Below are 19,424 nucleotides of genomic sequence, written 5' to 3' on the forward strand. Positions count from 1 at the left end.
AGGGTTAACAGCAATTCCATGGTCATAGGACACCTTCAGGTCAGAACACTACCTTCAGGGTTTAACACCAATTTCTTGGTAATAGGACACCACACTCACACTGGTACACCATTTTGAGCAAATAAACAGCACTTTTATAGTAACAGGGCACCACCCTCATGGTGGAACACCACCTTAATGAGTATAAAAGCACTACCTGAAGCAGCTTCATTATTGGAGGTATCACTTTCATATTAAGATGCCACCTTTTGGCAAGTGAGGTTGGTGGGGTAGCATTGTGGTTTGTGTTCACTCGTCACACCAAAGACCCTGGTTTGATTCCCCACATGGGAACAATGTGTGAAGCTCATTTCTGGTGTCCCTAACCATGATATTGCTGGAATATTACTTAAAGGGGCGTAAAAACCAAATTCACTCACTCACTCACCCTTGGCAAGTGACTGCCTTTATGGCTGGTATCCAGAACACAACTATGAAGATGTGACAATGAGTCTATCCTGAGTTCACCAGAAGTCGGAATATCAGTCCTTGAACAAGCAAAGTACTGTGTGAAGCTGAGCCACAGGGGAAATGTTCTGGTAGTCTGTGTGTTGTAATTCCCTTACATGGCCTACTTCAGACATGTCAAATTCTGTGGATCATGTTTTTGAAGATAAGGATCAAACATGACATCAAACATGGTTTGATCTGACTCATGAACTGAGAGAAGCATCCTACGCATCATTTATACCCATAATTTTGTTTCCAACACACTTTCCTGGAACCAAAGGGAACTTGACTTTATATTTGGAACTACTGGAAAAGTGTTCAGTCACACATTCCCATCTTAGCCCAGTAAAGTATTTCATTCAAATTGCTGTCTTGCAAACTGTATCACTCAAATTCACTCTCCAAAGTTCACTTTGTAAGAACTATCCTCTGAGTGTTGGGATAGTCCAGTGGTTAGAGCATTTGCTCATCATGCTGAACCCTCGGGTTCATTTATTTCCCACATTACTACAAAGTGTGAATTCCATTTCTGGTGTTCCCTGCCGAGATATTGCTGGAATACTTCTTAAAGGTGGCATAAAACTAAACTCACTCACACACTCTGAAACACATGCATACTTTATAAAGACTATTTCTTTGAGGATTCCATTCATCATTTTTTCAGTCATTAGTAATGTCCCATTCAACAATGGAATTGACTCTGTGAGGTGGCATTTTTGGGACTCCAGAAAACTCTTCAAATGACCCCATATGACTGTAGATAAGTCAAATTTTGAGGACCACAAAAATCATTGTGGAGAAAAGTCTGCTTATCTAACAGTTACAGGAGGTGGGTGACCAGTTTTCAGGAGCTGCCAAACTAAGAGGTGTGAATTGTTTCAAATGTAAGTTGGGGTGTGCCTGTATCAAGTTCTCGGAATTGGTTTTCAAGATTTAAATGTGAATGTAAATACTTGTATATATTCTTGTATTTCAATGTTTTCCCAGGTCATTTCAGTACAGTCTGTAATTTTTGTTATCTCACAAGGTCCATGTGCTGTACTTTCATACTATTTTCCATGTCCATGATGTATGCATGGTCTTTTCATGCAATATAAAGATGAAAGGATTGATTTGTCTTTCAGGGGATATTTGCATGCATAATAACTTGCATTGTAGAAGTAAATTTTGATATGGCTATAGTCCGCTAAGAGGGACATGCTGAAATGTATTGGCTTGATTAGGGAATATACCAACAGAATCAAATGAGGTAACACATGAAAGTAGTGAATGAGTTTAGTTTTACGCCACACTCGGCAATACTACAGTTATATTTTGGCGGTCTGTAAGGAATCGAGTCTGGACCAGACAATCCAGTGATCAACAGAATGAGCATCAACCTGTGCAATTGGGAACCGATGCCTGACCACCCAATCACATTAGTCGCCTCTTAAAACAAGCATGGTCAGCTTCTGTTGAAGACCTATTCTTCCATGTACCTTCACAGGTCACAGTTTCAGATTTTGATCCTCAGTGCAATATTTGGAACAGAATATACCAACTCTTGTACTTTTATGTGTTCCCTTATTTGTTTCCGTCAGTATATGTACTGGCTAGTGGAGGATCATTAAATAAATGAATTTACACATTATCAGGTGTCATGCATGAACATTTTTGTTATTTTTTTCTTCCTGTTAATTATCTTTTGCGGGAACTTAATAAAATTCATAGTGATAGTGAGTGTTATACTAAAAAGCAATTTAAAAGGGGCCATCAGCTAAAAATTGATAACATGACATATCTTATATAGTGTCCATCATGGCGTCGAGATACTTGGTGAATAGTTACGGGTCTACCTAGATATACCTCACAGCAAATTCTTTATTATGAGACAGGATGGGAAAGGCTGGATTAATGAAGAAAACTGTCTATTCTATAAAGTTCAAAAGAATTTAGCACTTTCATACTTAAAAGATATTACGCCAGATAGTGTGGGATCAAGATCTAATTGTAACCTTAGGAATGCTATCAATATCCTACCTTCTGCCAGGTTAAGACTTTCGCATGATTCCTTTTTTCCTTCAACCATAAGAATGTGGAATTATATTTCTGAGACCGAAAGAAATCGACCATTATTGCAAAGTTTAAAGTTGTTCTTAAAGTGTGATCAGCAGTTCCACCATATTACTTGTTTGGAATAAGAAAATCTAAAATTATACACACAAAGTTGAGCTATATGACTAGTTAGCTAAATTATTATCCGTATCGTTTAAACATGAAAGATTCTGCTGGTTACTGTGGCAATGCTTGTGAAAATGTGCACCACATCCTATTAGAATGTAAACTGTACAACATTCAAAGAGAGATACTAATGTTTAAAATAAAAAGCATTATAAAACGTGACTCTCCAATCACATTGTCATTGATGTTATTCAGAAGTCCTGATATGACCATTCAACAGAATGAATACCTTTTTAAATGTGTGCAAATTTTCATTCATTTCAATCAAAACATTTTGTGTGATCACATAAGTTGTGTCTCTTCCTCTATTTAACTTTCCAATCTCTTCTATTTTTTCTGAAGATGTATATAATAGAACATGCATGTATGTAAATAATAGGGAGCGGGTATTTCAAGTTGGATAACTTGTCACCAATCCCTTTCACATTTGTGAATAAAATATGTTTAAATAAATCACAGGTGCTCTCCCGAACCGATTAGAATCTATTTAAAGAATATTTTCAACATGATCACAAAATGTATTGTTTCACAAACAGTTCAGGAAAGGATCTTTTTGACTTAACTATTTACATATCCTTGTGTCTCTGTGGAAATGCTTCAATATTGACAAATATAAAAATGTGTGACAAAAACAAATATATTTCAATTCATTCAGTTGTCTTGCTTAAATTTGTTCCTTATTGACATGATACGGATGGTCGTCTAAGCTTTAATACCTGTTTCCATTTTGAATGTGTTCTGTTACTGTGAGTGTGATGTTTTCTACTTGTTTCACCAACCAGCAGGTCATCCATCTGTGACTGTATGTCAGATGCTATGCTGAAATGAATAAATGTCTCAATGATACTGCATCGTTTGTCTTCACTCCACTGCAGACTCCCTGGATATGTACCACTGGTAGGTCCCGTAATGGGAATGCAGGTGTTCTGATAAGAATGCAGCTGCTGTAATTGTAATGAAGGTCCTGTACCAGGAATGCAGTTTTTTTTTGAGGAACGCAGGTCCTGAAATTGGATTATGTATCCTCTAACAGGAGTGCAGGTCTTCTGATAGGCATGTGGGTCTTCTGATAAGAATACAGGTCCTCTAATAAGAATGTGGGTTTTGTAATATGTAAACAGGTCTTTAATAGGAATTTGTGCTGTAGTAGGAATGTCGGTCAAGTACCAGGAATGCAGCTGTTTAAATAGGAATGCAGTTTGTTTAGAAATGCAGGTCCTGTAATAGGATTGTGAGTCCTTTTAGAGGAATACAGGTCTTCTAGTGAGAATGAGAGTCTTCTAATAGGACTGTACGTCCTGCACTACTTTTAATAGGAATGCATGTCTTGTAATATGATCACGGGTCCTCTTTGAGGAATGCATCTCTTCTAACAGGAATGCAGGTCTTGTAAAAAGAATGAAGGACCTCTCATAGGAATGTGGGTCCTGTAGTTGGAAGTAGGGAGTTAGCTGATGTTTTCCAAGAGATGTCCCACACTACAGAAGTACTTGATATGTCAGGTTGTTCTGCATGCCAGATCCTGATTAAAGTACAGTCCTCTAGATACCAATTCCTTGTGAAACATCTCGAACAAGGGTTGACTCAATTAGAACATTTGACTGACAAGAAAGAAATATAGTAGTTAAGTGTCACAACAATAACCACTGATCTCATGACACTCAATTCTGGTATGTAATTATAAAAGTTGACGGTACCTTGTACGGCGTTGGCAAACTAACAAGACTTGCGCTACTGCAAGGTAGTACATAACCCATTCTTGCATTAATCAGTCCCACTAGGCCAGCAAAACTTGCAAATCTGATTCAGTTATCTGTGGAGAGTAATCACCCATGAAGATATTCATTGATATTCGGCCCTGGTGACCACAAATAACGAAGTGAATTCATGACGGGCTACAGGTCGATTAACCAAATGTGCGAGTTAATCGTAACAGCCTTAATACATATATTTTCCTTGATTATCACATGCCAGTATATTTAATATTGAGAAGTGCAGTGTTCAAAAACAAATAAACAAACATGGTCATCATGAATAGTTGTATTTTTGTGTTCACCAAGTAAAATCAAGTATAAAGGACACTGACAAGAACACATAACAATAGCATTCTAAATATGTAAAAGATAAGACGTCATTTTGTTACAATTACTTGGATGTCTTGTTGGATTTACTCTTGACTGATAAAACTATATTGCTTCAGATACATGTTAAATGCAAAACAGCATTTTTTTCTTCTTGTGAAATCTAGATTTCCCATTTTCAGGAATTAAGTGCAACTGTTCTTAATGCATTAATCAATATGCATATAACACAATCACATCGACAGAATGTAGCTAAACATGTTCCTAAAGGAGTTGAATAGATGAGCATTATGATGATGGATATGTATGTGGCAATAAAAATTTCATCAAGGTTCAGAAACACTATTTGAGCCCTGAAGATGAGATAGACATGGATGAAAAGGATTCAGACAACATTTCAATTATACATGTGTATGACACATCTTTCAGCCTTTCACAGTCAAACCAGCCATATGCCAGTTTTCATAAGTCACTGTGTGTTGCATTTTGTTGTTTTACTGAAATCCATCATTAATCAACATTTACATGTTTACAGGTTCGTCTCTCTTTTCACTGGTCAGAGATTCAGTTCCTTCTTGAGTTCAGCAAGCTGTATCATCACTTTATTTGGGTACTTGCAACCATCAACTTCCACATTGACAAAACACTTGGCCAAACAAACAAGTCTATCAGTAGGAAATTTGTCATAATGGGTTTCAAGGAATGCTTTTCTGAGGCGCCAGGTTGCTTGGGTCTCATCAGGATCACGGAACTTCTCCACTTTGAACTCGCCTTCCATGCCGGAAAATTACTTAGGTCAGCTGTCAATATGTCCCTAAAGAAAGAAGCTGATTGTCAGGTGAAGATCACAAATTGTTCTGTAAGTACACAAAACCTATGTGTTACGAGTAATTGTGAAATATCAATCTCTTGCAAATAAATTTTGCAAATTCTAAATCCTGTTGATCATGTTGACAGATAAGTAATACTTCAGAGGTACAGGTAGGAGATTATCATATATATTTTATTAAAATCCTTATCTCATGTGAGATGGTTCAGATGGTCTGTTTTTGAAGTGATGTAACAATTGATGATGTTATCCTCAGTTAATTGTCAATGTGTGTTTATACAGTGTCACACTGCAAACAATTCACAAGCAATAACAATTGGAATGAACTAGTGAATACGTATGGAGCAGAGATTATGAAGTTCAGAGATAATTATTGAATACAATTTAACCCACATAACTTTAAGAGCATTTTCCACCATATACAATTGCTTAATTAAAGATATCTAACCCTCTTTGGAGAAATTAAGAAGTGAGGATGAACAGAAGGGACCCGCAGAGGTCCAGTTAATATTTAGTCTGTGGGTTGAGTATTATGAATGTTGAATGGGCATTTCATTTTCTGTTACCCACTGCTTTGAAACGTGGGTATTTCATTAATCTTACTCATCTAAGTTTACATGTATGTCATTGAGTTAGCTTACTAAGCAGGTATGTTCTGCCTCATATCGTTTGCACTTTACCAGGCGCACTTTTTCAGGCAGCTAATCGGCGTGTTCCTACCAAGGTATAGAACACAATTTTTAGCTGACTAAACTATCTACACAGAATGCTAAAATTCATGCAGTTTGAAAGGTACCAGAACGATATGGTGCTCCGATGACTAAGAGAGGCAAATGTTTTGTTGTTGAGATGTAACACTTTTCTTTTTACCATGTAATACTCTTCGTTACACTCTTCAGGTAGACCAAAAAAGCCCACTCGAAGCGATTCCGCTGTGTCGGTGAAGGGAGTTTAAGTATACATAAATATGGTATTCAGTTTCTAGAAACGAACCAAAAACAGAGCTTGCAGTAAACTATCTTTTGACGGGAATGCTAATATCTAAAGGCAAATGTTTCACTAGAACAGTTTTTGTAATGATTTCATTTACAATTTGTTATATAGCCTATACCTGTTTGAATCCCATTGTAAACAAAACAATATTCTCAATTCATAATTGCGAAATACCACATTTGGCATAGAATATGGCGTCGATAGGTACTACTGGCGACGAAACGACTCAAATTAGAAAGCTGGTGGAGGATTATGCACGATCCGAAAGCAAAGATGATTTGGTGTTGTCGTCTGACTATACTAAAGAGGAGAGAGCGTTGATTCATGAACATGCAAAAGAACTTGGCTTGAGGAGTCGGAGCAAGGGAAGGGCAAACCGTGTTCTCACCCTCAGTAAGAAGAATACAGCAGGTGAAACATGTTAATTGTCATGTCAGAAGAATGTTCATTGTGAAATGCGGACTAGTGTCACCTCAGCCTTTAACTGTTACCATGGATACTTGAATATGTAAAGCCAAGTTGTCCTAATTCAAAAGTATCATTTCTTGGTAAGTGTTCCCCTCGTACCCGCACCTCCATCAAAAATCAAAATTACAAACTGACATGCATAACTCACTCTAAATATCCGGCCCAAATATCCTGGCGTAATGTAAATTCGCGGACATCTATCTTCGCGCACCTATCACTTCTGGATTTACGCGGTCGCTACACATAAAAGTGTGACGTAAGATTTCGTGTTTGTAAACAAGAAGTCGTCTTCTTCTTCCTACTGTCACGATTCGGAAATCACAAACTTCAAAGTAGAGGTTTTATCCAAACTTTTACAGCAAACGTATTTTTACTCTTCTGCACTAATGCAAAAACATCCAGCAAACATATTTTTTCTCTTCTGAAGTAATGCAAAAACATCAAGACGAAATTAAACACTATAAAGTAGTTTTCATTCATGACATCACCGATCTACTGGTCACCTGTATTTGTAAATGGTTATGCTAAAAGGTCATGACCCCAGAAGGTGGGGTGTTGTCTGGGAAAAATAACCTCAGAAGCCAATTTCAGACACAATCCATATAACTTTATAACAAATTTTCATGAAAAGTTACTTAGTAAAAGCAATTAATGTGACTTTTGATGATCAAATCAAATGGTTTTGATTCATGAATTAGGAACATATGCTTGTGTTTATTCAGTAAAAGTCTCCAAAGGCATGTAGAATATTATTTAAACTTTCATTTATGATTACTGGAACTTTTACTTGTTTAAATGCATCTTTTTGATGAAAAAAGGCTAAAGTAGACAAATTCTGAACATTTCCTGACTGAAACCTCCTTATCAGCATTGTGAGACATGAACTTCAATATCACATCGGTATCATCTGTTGGCGTAAACTATTCACCATACTGTCCAGATTTTAACTATCACGAATATTGATGTCGTTGCGCACAGTTGACTTTGATACTGTCCTGAGGATGATGGCTTCATCCTGCTACGATAGCGATGTGTCAGTGCTGAAATGTATGTTTTTATGAACATTTTATATTGATGAAGGTTTGTATAATTGTTGATTTTCATGTGCCTTGTTATTTCCGCACACCGTGCCTAAACGCGTTAGGTGCGCGAATAATGATTACGCGAGGCTATATCTCAAAGCAAGCTGAATTTGACATTCTGGTGATTTCAACGATTGCATTGCTAGTGCTATATTGGGGAAGTACATGTGCAATCAGAGTGTACAAAGAATTTCATCGGTATGGCGGATACCCAATTCTTGTCGTGAGACGTTTTATTGCCAATTGAAATCTGGAAGTAAAGTTATGTAAATAGCAAATAAACATCAGTATTATTTTACCCTGGATCGTTAATACCATTTCAGATACAAAGTCAACTGCCTGTATAACAAAAAATAGCGAGCTAAATTCAGCAAGATCAGTTGTCTGCTCATGACAGGTTATGTATAAAACAGGAAGCGGCTACAGTTTTGATGATACAGTGTCATCAATGCTATTTTTGTAGGAAACACATGATATTTTTGTATGAAATAGATGAATATATCTTTATCACTCAAGGTTAGCAAAATCAAAACTTAACTGACATTAAAGATAAAAATTATGTTTTTGTCTTACATCATCGAAAATCCCGATCACTGGGATACATTCAGTAAAGTAGAACTAGTATAATGAACAGTTAGTGAACTTATTTCTGTGTTGGAATATTACACCAGGTATTTACTATGTGAAAAGAGGTGGGTACGGGTGGAACTCTTTCCCACCAAAGGTCTGTGTTGGATTCCCCACATGGGTACAGTGTGTGGAGGCCTTTTCTGGTGTCTTGTGATTATACTGGAATATTGCTGAATATTGCTGAAAACTAAACTCACTGAACACTGACAGTTTCTTGAGTGATGACATGAGAACAGTACCTATTTTCTGAAAAGAGGTTTCTCCCTTAGCTTTTGCCATCCACTGGCCATTACCTTGAGTTTTAGAGTGGGTTAAATTATTACCCTTTTACAGTAAATGGTGCTTGTCATGTATTGACAACATGATTTTGTTATCATCTTAAGAATTTGCATTCATCTGTTTTAGATCCAAAGATGGCATCACAGTTTCTTGTTGATAAATATCGAGACCCAGATGAATGTGCTCAAGCTTGGAGGCTTCGAAAACGCTTTCTCGAAGCTCACCATGACAGATTTCCAGAAGCCCGTCTGATTTGTCTAGCCAAGTGTTTTGTTAATGTGGAGATGGATGGCTGCAGGTATCCAGACCCAGTCATGATCCAGCTGAAGGAGCTCTCCAAAGATTTTCCCAAACTGGCAAAAGAAAAAAGGGAGAGAGTTAAGATGAAATATACGACAATGGGTTTTGTGAAAGCATCAGACTCCGATACCGCAGAGCCAGTGGTAAAGAAATCATTGTCAGATACTGTTACAGAACCTCTGGCAGAGTCTGTGATGGAACTAGCTAAATCAATACAGTCTGGTTCACATCAGTCAAGCATAGAATCTCAGATGGGATTTGTCAAATCTGAGGACACATACAAGAGCAATAATGTTCAAGTTCCTGATGACAATGCCATAGCTCAAAATCGGTATGGAGCTAGTATATTGGAGCCCCTTAGTAGCATGAAAGAACTCCCCAAACTGAGCAAGAGGAAACACAAACAGGGTGAAACAACTGCTGACACAACTCTACACATGTCTCCTGTAGAGGCAAAGACATCAGCCACTGTTAATGATGATACAAATGACCAAACATTTGCTGCACTTCGACATCAGATTAAGCAAAAGTCAATGCAGATCAACCCAATTTCTCTCATGAATATGGTAATACATAAAGTGAAGATGACTATTCAGTCCAGCTTCGATGCCAAAGAGGTTAGTGGTGCCACCATGTTTGAATGCAAGGTCAGTATTGACTTCATTCACATTGCATCTGCTGTGGACAGAAGTAAGAAGATGGCAAAGAAAGCTGCATTTGAGAATGTGATTGAGACAATTCTGAAACCGTACCACATGATTTCTGTTAACGAAGATAACTCTAAAGAACTACATGCGTCTGACACTCCTATCTTTGAGGAGGCCGAACCAGAGCAGCCTGAAGTGGATGAGATACCAATGTTGCCAGAAGGGGAAACCTGGTATGAGTCCAATGCTGCAAGTCTTAAAGGTCTAAGGTTCAAAGGTTACAATGAAAAAAAGAGACCACAGTTAGATGATGCTAAAAACTTGGATGAGTTAATCATAGTGCAGGATGCCATGAACAAAGGGGCTGTGCAGCATCCAAGTTCACTATTGAGGCAAAGTGCAGATTTCAGTAAGATGCTACTTGAGTTTGAGTTTGTCCGGAACAAAGATGGTGTGTCGTGTCGTGTGAGTCTGGAAGGCCAGCCGTTGGTAGAGTGTACAGCTCAGACAAAAATTATTGCCAAGAATGAAGCAAGTACAAATGCTATTGACTTATTAAAGAAAATGTGCTGGACGATAAAATTCAAGCAGGCGGCTGATTCCGATGAAATGGGTCTGAGTAAGGAGGAGGTGTTTGGTGATGTTGAGAAGTCCATGTGTGAGATCCCAGATAGTAATATCGGCAACAAGCTGTTGAGGAAGATGGGTTGGGTGGGTGGTGGGATGGGGAAGGATGGGACTGGGCGGGCTGAGCCTGTTTCAGTCGAGCAGGTTATAAACCGGGCAGGGATCGGACATTCAAAAGAAAAGGGGCTTACTGGCGACATGATGAGTCGAATTAGGAAGTGTGTTGAGAATTATGCAAGATCTGATAACTGTGGAGATTTGGTATTCTCATCTGACTTTACTAAAGAGGAGAGAGCATTGATTCATCAGCATGCTAAAAGGCTCCGCTTGAAGAGCCGGAGCAGGGGAACCAATGAAAATCGTTTCATCATTGTTAGTCGGAAAAGGACATCAGGTGAACTATTTGAACATATCATGTCTCAAGGAGGCTCTACATCTAAGTATGAACTGGTACCACCTCAGCGTTAACAGTTGTCAATGTCAATACAGATTTGTCCCACTTAGACCATTAAAGCGTTACCTGAATATTTTCATAGAGTTATACAAGCCTGATCATGAAATCTTTGTGACATGAGCCTCTAAACATTGACAGTTGTGATGTGTCGATATGTTGGTGACATACAACCCATTTCCTGAAACTATTTGTGGATTTGTTTATTGCTTTTTGCTTGATTCTTGGTTGTTTTGTTTAGCTGCCATACTTTCTGTGCAGGATAGCCTCCCTTACATATCAGGATCACCTGATCATGGGTTTGAATTTGATATTCTTGTGAAATTACCTTTTTTTGTAAACACTACACCCTTGGATCCTGGTCAAAGTGGTGATCATTGCAGAGGAATTTGTTAAATCTGCATGCAAATATTTAGCCCTCATAGCGATGATGTCAAGTCAGAGTGTCAAGTGACTTGATTCAATGTCACCTCTTTCTGACAACTGTAAATGTGTTTAAATGTGTTAAAGCTACATATTTAAAACTTTAAACACTGCAGATGAACATGTTTGGGGTTTTGCTGTAAATGCATGTAGAACCTAGTAGATTTTAATGATTTATTTAGTTTATCCCATATGTAGGATATTCTTTACAAACTTCACAGAAATGTTTTGTACATTTATCAGTCAATGAAAACCCATGAAACTACCAGTCAGAGATCAAGGATATGGTGAACATTATGAAGTGTGATTACTAAATACTCATAGTAAGTTGATGGGGTGGTGGGGTAACCTAGTGGTTAAACGTAAAGTGTTAACTCGTCACTCCGAAGACCCAGGTTCAATTCCCCACATGGGAACAATGTGTGAAGCCCATTTCTAATGTCCCCTGCTGTGATATTGCTGGAATATTTCTAAGAGTAGGGTAAAACCAAATTCACTCACTCACTCACTGATAGTCATTTACTTTTCCATTTGTTTTGATCCAATATACATAGTTTCATATGGTCAACATTGATCATATGATGTACTGTCCTAAGTGTCCATTCACTATAATAAGTTCTCAGGCAATCTGAATCAGAGAGACTGTTAAGACTGGTGTCCTAAGGAATAATCATTATAGGTTATAATCATTATCTAGGTGTAAACGCTCTTCAAAGTGTCACAATATTAATGCAGAGGGCTGTGGTAGAATTGGTCTGTAACTTATGGACTCCCTACTACAAGTTTATTTGTGTCATCAAATGTAACAGAATTTGCTACTGTAAGTTATGTCGTAGATACATCAGAGCTATTTTAAAACAAATTTCACATGCTGGTGGTAGCAAAGAACCATTGTTACTGTCAGGAGATGATTACTTCTTATGGCTATTTCGCCATCTTGTGAAATTTGTTTTGAAATAATGCTGATGTAGCTACGAGATAACGTGTAGTGGCAAATTCTGTTAGATTTGATAACATGAGTATACTCGTGGTAGGCAGTCAATGTGTTAACGTCACATGTTATCAGGAGAGGTGTTGGCATGTTGAGACTGTTTGAAGAATTTTAATTACAGGTAAGATGTTTGACAACTGAAAGCACAGTTAGATAACTGTTTACTTTGTAAAGTCTGCTGTTATATTATGATGAGCTGTCATTTTTGTTGTTGATGTTAAGTTGGTATTAAAATTATTATTTATGTGATTATTGAATGTTTTCACTGAAACGGTATAAAAATTTAAATGTTCAATTTGTCTTTTTTGTGCGTGAAATGACTCATGATAAGTAACATTTGAACACAGTGCTCAAAATACAATAGTGATTGATTCAACTCACAGTATGACATCCGTTCACTTTGAAATGACTACCAATACATGGATGGGTGGAGGTGTTTGCAGCTTAGCTGTTAAGATTTTCTGGATCATGCAGGACTCTGAAAGTACATAAGCAAATGTTGTGGTTCTTGTCTCTTCTAACTCATCTTACTGACTTGACCCTGGATTAGATGTGGGAAGAGGGTCTTTGGAGCTACTGACTTGACCCTGGTTTAGATGTGATAAGAGGGTCTTTGGAGCTACTGACGACCCTGTTTTAGATGTGGGAAGAGAGTCTTTGGAGCTACTGACTTGATGTTTTTTTAAGATTTGGGAAGAGGATCTTTGAAGGTACTGTGTGACCTGTATAGATACGGGAAGAGGGTGTTTGGAGCTACTGACTTGACGCTGTTTTAGATATGGGAAGTGGAGCTTTGGAGCTACTGACTTGACCCATGTCTAGCTGTGAGAAGAGGGTCTTTGGGCTGCTGACTAGCTCTACCCAGTTTTAGATGTGGGTAGAGGTTGTTTAGACCTACTGACTTGACCTGTTTTCTGTTTTAGATATGGGAAGAGGAGCTTTAGAGCTATTGAGTCTATCAAGTCTTTGGAGCTACTAACGTGACCCTGTTTTAGATGTGGGAAGAGGGTCTTTGGAGCTACTGACTTGACCCAATTTTGGATATGGAACGTGGGGCTTTGGAGCTACCGACTTGACCCTGTTTTAGATATGGGAAGTGGGGCTTTGGAGCTACTGACTTTATTCTTGTCAACCAAGAGAGCCAGGCCGAGCACCGTTTACATGATTACAATATGAAGCGAAAACATTAAGTATTTTTTCATACATTCGTACAGTTTCTTACCAACACATGGTACAGTTTCAGACCACAATATGTGACTATAGTGTGAACGTCTTTGGAAATTTGCTATCAGTGTAGCTAATATGCACTAGCTTGTTGAATACACACCCCTAGAAACCGTACTTCATCTAACCAGTGTCCTTGACACCAGTGCCTTGACAACGTATCATCGTTTCTGTGTCACAGAACCTGGCACAACATTTTCCCTTCCGCCCAACCTTTTCTGCGATGCCACGCCATGATGTTGCTGGAACTTTGCTAAACGCGACGTAATGCTAATCTCACTGACTTTCTTCGATGCAAAGGTCAACATCATACAAGTCTAGATTTTCTGAGCTTACGAATCGCTCGGCTCACTTGTGTGTCTTTTCAGTATGTAAGGAGTTATTTATTTCGGTGAATATCTACATTTTAGAGACTACTTGTAAGTTTGAGCAAGCCTTACACGCTTGGCTATAATCTGACCACTACAAGAGGTTAGTATTACTCGGACAATAACACTGAGAGCGATTTAATCACTGTTTCACATGCTATATAGTTGTCTAATGCGCATGTCGACAACTGATCCAGGTTAGAACTGGTCTTCCGCAACCCGTGCATGTCATAAGATCAGGACCCATGAAGAGACCACTAACGGGATCGGGCGGTCAGGCTCACTGTCATGGTTGACACATGTCATCGCATGTCAATTTCGTGAAGCGATGCTCATGCTGTTGATCACTGGATTGTCTTGTCCAACCTTGATTATTTGAAGACCACGGCCACATATCTGGAATATGGCTGAGTGAGGTGTAAATCTATACTCACTGACTGACAACAAATGTAACATGCAGTAGTGGTGTTAAACAACAAACAAACAAAAGCACATATCACTGATGGAAATAGGTCGCTACATTTAATATGAAAAGTAGCCGACTCAAGACTTTCTGATGCAGGTCAGTCTCACAATTACTGATTAAGCTGCATAAAAAAATAAAATGTTTCTCTGGCACATTTTTTCAAAAGTGACGAGGGCGGTAGGACCTTTTTTAAATTTTTGTTAGAAAAAACTGACGCGGGAGGAAAGTTGTTTGAATTGTGTAGTCTTCTCGATGCCATGTTACTCTCTTTATTCACGATTCATAGTCAATATAGCAGGATCCAAACTACGCACACAGCAGTGTTGTGACACGCATAAGAGTGAGTATGGTTTTACGCCGCTTTTAGCAATATTCCACCAACATCACATCGGGGGACACCAAGTGAAGTAACGTATATGTTGTTTTCAAACGGGCTCCACACATTGTACACTAGACTAAGGCTTAGGCTGTGAACATATATCATGTTGATAGTAGCAAACAAACCCATTTTCATTGCAAAGGAGTCCCAGTGAAACCAGAGATTCAGAACCTGAGGAAATCTAGCCTTGCTTTATTTAAGGCGTTAGCGCTGCAGAGAAGGCTTGGCATTAAGCAAAAAATAAAGCGGTGAGACAGACTAATTGTACACATGTGAGGACTCGAAACAGGATCGCCGGCGTAGTGGACGAATAACGCTATAGCCACTTGGTCACCCTGCTTTGCCGGATATTCAAGATGGACGCTGACATATTTATGACTGCTTATCTTGGCGGCCATGTTATTGCAGATAGAATTCAGAAAGAAATTTCATGATGACTTTTTATCTGAGTTATTGATATTTACCACCACTCCACAGAAACAACTTTACCGTTACATATACTTGGAACTAGTTTATTAACAATTATTAGTACATTTCTCTGAAATAACGTTGAAGGTAGAATACCCCATACGTTTCACAATGTTTAAGTTTCTGTGGAAAATTATTAGTATAGACATAATTTCATGAATCATTAAATCGGAAAAAGTTCCTGCTTATCTCCTTGTATAGTTGCACTATCTAGTTTTGTCAACTATAAGGTTAGAATTTCGATTTATCATAAAGTGCAGCCTTTAAGGATGGCACCATCAGAGCATTCGTGACCCGCTTGTGCTTTTTCGGGAGTAGCCGTGGAGGTTACGTAAAGGGGCGAGTGATGACGAATGCATTCGGAAACATTGTACACAGAGTCATGCCGAATCGTGATGTTAATTACTCTTGTCAGGCACAAGCTGGTACTAAATAGGTTCTTGTTCGAGGTAGTTATCCTGTCGTAATTCTACAGTAGCTTCCGTGTGATTTCTGTCATTGATGGTTACCCAGGAATTCCCTTGAGTGGAGAGGTATCAAGTCAACATGAAGAATACGTGTCTTTCCCATGAAGGGTTGACGTTTAGTGAGTTGGTGTAACGCCATTCAGTAACTTTCATTTGTATCCTGACATGTGAGTTTGATGTGGAAGGTCAACCCGAAATGTGGTTCAGCTAGAAACGTACAGGTCTGTTGGAAACAAAGAAAGCGAGTATTGTTTTACGAGACCTCTAGGAATATTCCAGCAATATGACCACGGGGGACACAACAAATAGACTTCACACATTGTGTCCACTTGGAAACTCGAACCTGGATCTCTAGCTCGGGAGCGGACGTTTCAAACACTTGGCTACCCCACAGTCCCTTTATATATGGAGAGAAGGTCACAAGGCTCTGTAGCTCACCTGTAGAAATAATTGAATCCATGTTCAAATTCGGATCGCAAAGCTGGAAACAGTTATTACAGTCTGTCTCACAGCACCCGAATCATATCATTTCCCACCTATCCATTTCTGCAGTGCAGATTCCTTACCTGAAGCAAGTTTAGATGTTCCCGAGGTTCAAGGATCGCCCACCTTCCTTCGCGCTCCTTTATAGTGTGTCTGTCAGAATTTGTTGTGTCGGTCAGAATTATTTTCAGGGACTAAACACCAATTTATGATGATGAAGGTATTAGACCTACCACTTTATTCAAACAGATGATCAAGGATTTGGTGCTGACAACAACGAATGAGTGAATTTAGTTTTACTCAGCAATATTCCAGCTATATGTTGGCGGTCTGTAAAAATACGTGCCTGAAGTAGATCTACCACTATACCTAGTGATCAGCATCATGAGCATCGATGGGGGATATGATGACAAGTGTTAACCAAGTCGGGGACTCTGATCACCCGATCCCTTTAGCCTTTGCCTAGTATGGGACACTGAAGATCGATTCTATCCCGGAAATTCACGACAAAGAAACCCATGAGAATGATCCAGTGGTCATAGATTCAATTAACACACGTTTTTCTCCTTACCACGAGAAGTACATATCGACCAAGGTTTAGACCTGACCTAAATATCCTACTTATTTTGGTGTCTGAAGATGAACAGGCAAGACAATGAACACCCTTGCCGACAATTGAAACTATTAAAATGCCTGACAGTGTTTGTTTGATTTTGTTGTTCTTGTTTGTTTTGGTTTTGGGGGGTTTTTTTTGTTGTTGTTTTTTAAACAAAAAAACCCAACAATACAACCAAACAAAAAAAACACAAAAAAACCCAAAAAAACCGTCACAGGCTGAAGAGCAATAACCCTATATTTTAGATTTTAATGATTTTAATGACGCTTCAAACTGAACTGAATGATCTGGCCAACTACATGACAGCGACCCACATAAAATCCAATCTAGACCAGACAATCTAGTGATAAACATGATAAGAAGCGATCGTCACTGCTGGGAATGGCAACAATCACGTCAGCGAGCTGGACCAACCATCCCACTATCTGCCTCTTCCATTTGGTTTGTTTGGTTGTTGCTTACTGCCGCATTCATCAACATTCCATCGATCTTCGCAATAGGGAACCGATGGCATGTGTGAACCCACTCAGCGAGCCTGACCTCCCGATCCCGTAAGTCGCCTCATAAGACAAGTAAGGGTTGGCGAAGACCCGAATATTCATGGTTCTGATGTTTGGAGACGAGACAGGGTTATAACAACAACAATCCATACAAACAATCCATGAGGCTGAACGACAATGTTATCTACTCCCTGATTTATTTTTAAGGTATTTCATACACAACGCGCACCATCATCAGAATGGAGAGAGAGAGAGAGAGAGAGAGAGAGAGAGAGAGAGAGAGAGAGAGAGAGAGAGAGAGAGAGAGAGAGAGAGAGAGAGAGAGAGAGAGAGAGAGAGAGAGAGAGAGAGAGAGAGAGATCTGATATTTGTTTTCCTCGATCAGACGGCTGATGTTTGGTGTTGTCCAGGGCGTAAAATGATTATATATATATTGTTGTGCTGGGATCCGATAATTGCTGGTGCCAGTCCCAGATCGTAGATTATTCCATCTTGTATGTCAGGATTATTTGTACCGCGACACGACGACAAGGGGCCACATAACAGGCTGGTATCTGATGTGTCTGTGAACATAACAAAAAACAGAAAAGATTGTGGCCAAGCTGTCTATGGCGTTGCAATTCAAGTGCAGAGTTGTGTTCCTATGAAGTGCCAGAAACCTATGGATTTTCCAATCCTAAAGGTCCGACTATGATAGTCAATTTGTCAGCACTAAATCCATATTTCCTGGGTTTTAGCAAAGTACTAAACATCTTTGACGTGGAAAACAGCCGGACACAACCGACAAACTGTTTATATCCCCATAGATAAGATATGTGATTGAAACTGGCGAGGTAATGATATCTGATACGTTTTCAAGATAGCTCCTTACAAAACTTATTTGAAATGACATGTCAAAAACATATCATATGAAAGAAGCTCTACCATCGCATGTAGAGATGTAACACTATCAACGCCTGAAGTATTGTATACACCACCAGCTGTCTGACACTTGAACTCCACTGCACTGCCGATAGATAAACGAATCCACAGCTGCGTAAACATCAGAATGTGAACACTTTGATGATTTGTAAATGTACACTTATAAGTTGTCTGTTTCCCCGACCCTTGAGAAAAAGCGAGTGAGTATGTTTTACGCCGCTTTTAGCAATATTCCAACAATATCACTAGAAAAGGGCTTCACACATGGTAAAGACGTGGGGAATGGCACCTGGGCCTTCGGCGTGACGAGCGAACGCTATAACCACTGGGCTATCCAACTGCTCCACCTAGGGAATAAACTGACATTGGAGATGAGCCCACTTTTAGAATAATTTGGCAAGCCTAGATTCACTTAATGTTGAAACTGAGGTTGTTCTGCTCGCCTTTCGCATTACATTTTTTGAAACATAAATATTTCAGATAATAAATGTTTTTATTTTAGGAATATGATATCAGTTTTAGACCGTAGGATTCTCAATTCACAATCTTTTGTTTCCTGTTTGGCGCCACACCCAACAAGATTGTACACCTGTGCTTGGTGAAGGATGAACATGAAACTTGGTTGTTATATAGTGATATTATATGTACTAAGTGTATAAGGGTCTTGGGTGTTTACAGCTAACGTCTTGATAACGATTGGTTTTAGTCAATCCTATATTATGTGTATACTTTCTTTTATCCGTCAGTGTAAATGACAGCAGACTTTAAAAAATCGAGTGGATATGAAAATTAACAAGGATGGATATTATCACCAACCCGTCGGAGTACAAACTCACAGCCATGCAGCCCATTTACCGTTTTCTTTTGTACATGTACGAGTTAGAATGGGTCCTCAACAACCCATGTTTGTTTTCAAACTTGTTGGCTTGGTTCACACATGCAATCGTATTCGCAGTATGTAGGTCGATGTTCATGATGTCAATACAATGTAAATGGATTGTCTAATCCAGACTTAATTATAT

The 19,424-nt window shown here is 38.8% G+C and overlaps 1 protein-coding gene and 1 long non-coding RNA gene across 2 annotated transcripts; one reads left to right on the forward strand and one right to left on the reverse strand.

Moving 5' to 3' along the window:
- Positions 1–4,965: 4,965 nt before the first annotated feature.
- LOC137273619 (uncharacterized) lies at positions 4,966–6,538 on the reverse strand. The gene is made up of 2 exons (XR_010956143.1): positions 6,416–6,538; positions 4,966–5,604 (listed from the first exon to the last, which is right to left on the reverse strand). It is a non-coding gene; the product is annotated as an uncharacterized lncRNA (long non-coding RNA).
- Positions 6,539–6,787: 249 nt separating this feature from the next.
- LOC137273618 (uncharacterized) lies at positions 6,788–12,759 on the forward strand. The gene is made up of 2 exons (XM_067806377.1): positions 6,788–7,023; positions 9,198–12,759. Exons 1-2 carry the CDS (start codon positions 6,804–6,806, stop codon positions 11,111–11,113), a joined length of 2,136 nt encoding a protein of 711 aa, XP_067662478.1. The 5' UTR covers positions 6,788–6,803; the 3' UTR covers positions 11,114–12,759.
- The last annotated feature ends 6,665 nt before the right edge of the window (positions 12,760–19,424 follow it).

The sequence above is a fragment of the Haliotis asinina genome, chromosome 2 (assembly GCF_037392515.1).
Source record: "Haliotis asinina isolate JCU_RB_2024 chromosome 2, JCU_Hal_asi_v2, whole genome shotgun sequence".
In the NCBI taxonomy this organism is placed as follows: Eukaryota; Metazoa; Mollusca; class Gastropoda; order Lepetellida; family Haliotidae; genus Haliotis; species Haliotis asinina.